Source organism: Brassica napus, unplaced genomic scaffold (assembly GCF_020379485.1).
Source record: "Brassica napus cultivar Da-Ae unplaced genomic scaffold, Da-Ae ScsIHWf_3139;HRSCAF=3958, whole genome shotgun sequence".
Classification (NCBI taxonomy): Eukaryota; Viridiplantae; Streptophyta; class Magnoliopsida; order Brassicales; family Brassicaceae; genus Brassica; species Brassica napus.
Window position 1 is genome coordinate 1 of NW_026016360.1, and position 5,210 is coordinate 5,210.

Genomic DNA, 5,210 nt, shown 5'->3' on the forward strand with positions numbered 1-5,210 from the left:
TTCCGCTCGTTAATACATAGAGTCCAATCAGCATATCTTGAGTCGGTCCAGCAATAATCTCCATAGCTGTATATAGAAATTCAATGAGAAAACATAAGTAACGAGCTCTGATTGATCTTCTAAAGATAAAGCACATGAACGCCAATTGATTCCTAAAGTCTGCCGTAACTCCAATTGCATCATAGGAAGTAAAAAAAGTGGTCCTTCCATAAACATAGTTTGTTTCGTAAATTCTTATTTTAATCTTTGTTAGAGTACAGGATTATATTTGGCAAATAAGGATGGGTCGTGGAGGGGGCTCGGATAATAACTGAGGGAAAAGGAGGATCGGAAAATTGGGAGAGGAGATTATTGGGAGAAGAGAATAGCGAAAACGGCTGTAGCTGAGGGGAAGAAGGCAAGAGCAGGGATAGGCATTCATCCCTTGCAAAAGGGGGGTGAACCCTTAAAAGGAAACTAATGGAGAAAGAAATCAGTGCGTCCCACTAAATGGGGGGGATGAATGAATGTATGGGGTAGGAGGTGCTTCTCTATTCAGTAAACGGGATGCCCCTGCATAACTTCTTGAAGGATTTCCCAGACAATCGGCTTTTTTTCACGAATTTGACTCTTAGCAACTCCTATGTTCGAAGCCAGATGTTGTCTAATAGACCACGAATTACAAATGTCTGGAAGAGCTCTATTGCTATTTCGCGAGGCAATCCACAGCGATGTAATGAAAGTGAGGGTCCAACGACAATCACCGAACGCCCCGAATAATCGACCCGTTTGCCAAGCAGAGTCTCGCGAATCTTCCCTCTTTTCCTTCAATTACATCTGAAAATGACTTGTAAACCTTATTATGACCATCCCTCATGGGTTGTCCACGGATTCCATTATCAAGAAGTGTATCCACGGCTTCTTGTACCAATTTTTCCTGACACATTACTAATTCCCCTGGTGTAGATCTACTTGTTGTTAATAGATCAGTAAGAGTATTGTTCCGATAGATAACTCTTCTATAGAGTTCATTAATATCTGAACTCATCAGTTTACCCCCTTCTATCTGAATGATGGGTCTCAACTCGGGAGGCAGAACCGGTAAGAGACATAAAATCATCCATTCCGGTTCTATATTTGTTCGAATAAAATGCTTAGCTAATTCCATACGTCTAACTAAAAAATCTTTTCTTCTTACAATTTTTCGATCTTCCCATTCATTCCCGTGGGACCTTCTTCTCCTAATTGTTTCCATTCTACCAACGAATTTTCTATAATAATTCGCAAATCTAAATCGGCTAATTGTTCTCGGATAGCACCCGCCCCAGTAGAAATTTCTCGATTTCTAAATATATCGAAACCTTGAGTAGTAAAAAAAAGTGGGATGCTGTATTTCCAGGATTGAATTTCATATTCAAATGAACCTCGTAATCGTAAGAAAGTAGGTTTTTTCGTTATGGGCCTAGCAAAAGAAAAATTGGGATAGGGTCCACTATATGATCTCCCCCCCTCAAAACCGGACATGAAAGTTTCCTCTCATCCGGCTCAAGTAGTTATATCAAATAAAGATAAAGAAAGGGGTCGCACTTTCCAATTGTATTTTATAAAATCAAGTGAAAACCCAAAAAGAATCTACGCCTTACTCAAGTTCTCAGTGCAAACCAACCACCATTTCATTGATTCAATTAATTCTTCTTTGATTTCTATTTAGATTCTTTAGTGAATTCAAAATTACGACAGAAAAAAATGTCAAATTCTTGAGTAGTCTACTTCCCTTCGAATGCCGGAATACTTTTTACCTTAAGTGAAAGGAATGCCTTAGAATTCATACGGGATTTATTTGTCTATGTATTGTTCCATTCGATCTTTTAGGTCCTGCGTTACCTCGATGGTTATGCCACAATATTCTTAAAGCTTATATGCGATGTATAGACTTCTCCAACCATGACATATTTGTTTACTTCAATATAAAAAACCAAATTTCTTTTCGTTTAGAAAGATAAGGGAATGCTTAATTCGACAAAAAAAAGGTCTTCTTTTCACGAGGTACGACTATCAATTTGAAGTACTTTTTTTTTACTGAATCGACCATAGACCAATCGCCCTTGTTATTTGGGAGTATTGAATACACCCACAAGTCTGAGCTTCATGTTACTCTTTTCAAGAGACATGTCAGATCGAGGGCATCCCAAATTGATTGAAGGGGATGAGAGTTTATCATTCTTAAAAATAAAAATTTCGATCAAATCACACATCGCAGTATACTAGACCTTCTAATTCTTTAAGAGGTTTATCTAAAAGATTCGCAATATAACTAGGAAGACGTTTCAAATACCATACATGAGTTACAGGACATGTCAGTTTTATGTATCCCATTTGATATCTTCGTATCCGAGAATCAACAAATTCAACTCCACATTGTTCACAAAATTGCGAGTCTTCTTTTTCATCTCCGATCACTCGATAATTTCCACAAGCGCAAATTCCACTCTTTATAGGCCCAAAAATCCTTTCACAAAATAATCCATCTTTTTCCGGTTTATTGGTTTTGTAATGAAAAGTATAGGGTTTTGTCACCTCTCCAACTATCTCTCCATTAGGTATTTTTTTAGTGGCCCAAGCACTTATTTGCTGAGGAGAAACTAATCCAATTCGGAGTTGTTGATGTTTATACCGATCGATCATATAAGAAATTTTGTGATTCATTCCGATTAAACTTCCTTCCTATTAATCTGGAAATTCTTCTCAGATACAAGGAAATGATTCAGTTCCAGAGCCAAAGATCGTAGTTCTCGAACAAGTAATCGAAAAGATTCTGGAGCATCTTCTGGTTTAGGTATTGTTCCTCCAATGATAGTGGTACCAAGTACTTCTTGGCGAGCTCTAATATGATCAGATTTATAAGTAAGCATCTCTTGTAAAATATGAGCAACACCAAACCCCTCTAGAGCCCAAACCTCCATTTCGCCTACCCGCTGCCCCCCCTGCTTAGAACGGCCTCTAAGGGGTTGTTGTGTAACAAGTGCATAATGTCCACTAGAACGTCCGTGTATTTTATCATCAACCTGATGAATTAATTTCAAGATATAGGGCTTTCCTATTATCACAGGCTGTTCAAAAGGATCTCCCGTTCTTCCATCAAAAATGCGGCTTTTTCCTGGATACTCGGGTTCAAATACCCATGGATTGGCTGTTTGCTTACTAGCTTCATATAATTCAGAAAATACGAGTTTTCTCGAAGCCTCTTGTTCATATCTCTCATCAAAAGGGGCTATTCGATAATGTCTATCTAGCAAACTTCCCGCTAACCCAAGCGAGCATTCAAATATCTGTCCTACATTCATGCGTGAGGGTACTCCTAATGGGTTGAAGACCATATCCACGGGTCTCCCGTCTTGCAAATAAGGCATATCCTGTCTAGGCAAAATTTTGGAAATGATACCTTTATTTCCATGTCTTCCGGCTACTTTATCACCTACTTTGATTTCACGTTTCTGTGAAATATATACACGAATTATTTCGGGGTTATAACTTGAACCCCCCTTTTCTGAACCCATCTCACATCAATAACTCGACCTCTACCACCTATGGCAATTTTAAACAAGTTTCTTTTGAAGTCGATACCTGAATGCCAAGTATGGCCCGTAATAATCTATCTTCCGGAGCATACGAGGATTCTTTCGCCATCTGAGGCGTTATTTACCTACTAAAATATCACCCGTTTCAAACCCACGATCCTAGCATCACAATTCCATTTTTGTCTAAATTTCGGAGTAAACGGCCCTCTAGATGCGGTATTTCCTTAGTGATCCTTTCAGGACCTTGGGTTGTCACATGCGTCTGAATTTCATATTTCCGTATGTGGAAAGAAGTATAAATATCACCATATACTAGACACTCACTAATGAGTACCGCATCTTCAAAATTGTATCCTTCCCATGGCATATAAGCCACTAATATTTTTCCCCCAAGGCGAGTTTCCCCACCAACTGTAGCAGCACCATCTGCTAAAATCTGTCCCTTTTTAATACATTTACCCCGGCGAACCTGAGGTTTTTGATGCATACAAGTATTTTTGTTTGAGCGTTGATACATAATTAATGGAATACTTAAAGTATTCTCATTTCCCGATAAAATTATCTTCTCAGTGTCAGTATAAAGGATTTTCCCTCGTGTTCGGCTATAGCGGGAACCCCCGAATCTAAAGCCACTTGGCGTTCCAATCCAGTTCCAACAATGCACTTTTCGGACCGAGAAAGTGGAATGCTTGACGTTGCATATTAGAACTCATTAAAGCTCGATTCGCACATTATGTTCGATAAAAGGAATTAGGGAAGCTCCAATGGAAAAATATTGGAAAGGAAAAATGCTTCGAAGATGACCCTTCCCATGCGATAGTCCAAAATTCTTGGCGGTATCGAGCTGGTACAGCCTGTTCTTCTTGGAATGCCCCGATTAAGAGCCAAAGAATTCCTGCCGCTATCATATAATATTCATCTTGAATTGGTGATAAAAAAAGCATCCGTATCCGCGCCTTTTTGATTTCTCAACGAGTTCATAAAACGGACTTTCTAACGACCCCCAATCACCAATCCTGGCATGAATTGATAAAGATCCAATAAGTCCCACATTGATTCCTTCAGACGTGTCAATGGGGCAAATACGCCCGTAGTGACTAGGATGGATATCTCGTATTCGAAAATTAGCAGTTCGCCCTGTTAATCCGCCAGGGCCCAAATAACTCAACTTTCTCCCATGAACGATTTGTTGTCAATGGATTAGTGCGATCCAAAAACTTGAGATAATGGATGTAATCCGAAAAAGGATTCATAAGTAGTTGTTAACGGAGTTGAAGTTACCAAATTCTGAGGAGTAGGTATCAATTTATGCCTAATTGCTCCGCCTATAGTTCCCTTAACTACATTTTCTAAACGAGCCAGAGCCAACCGAGCTGGTCTTGTAAAAGATCCGCTACAGAGCGAATACGTTTATTTTTCAAATGATTCATATCATCAAGTGTACCCATTCCAAATTTCATCCCAATCAAATGATCGGCAGCTGCTAATATATTCTGCGTGGTAACAAAATATATTGTTCTGAGGTATATTAAGATTAAGTCTCCAGTTAATATTTCGGCGACCAATCCTCCCCAATTCACACCTTTGGTGAAAGAATTTTTTTGTAATTCTTACATAAGGATTCAGAAAATATTGGATCCCCACCTACACAAG

General features: G+C 39.0%; 1 protein-coding gene across 1 annotated transcript; it reads right to left on the reverse strand.

Moving 5' to 3' along the window:
• Positions 1-790: 790 nt before the first annotated feature.
• On the reverse strand, positions 791-4,164 carry LOC125603280 (DNA-directed RNA polymerase subunit beta-like). Its single transcript, XM_048774398.1, has one exon. The coding sequence runs from the start codon at positions 3,534-3,536 to the stop codon at positions 2,691-2,693; it is 846 nt and encodes a 281-aa protein (XP_048630355.1). The 5' UTR covers positions 3,537-4,164; the 3' UTR covers positions 791-2,690.
• Positions 4,165-5,210: the final 1,046 nt, after the last annotated feature.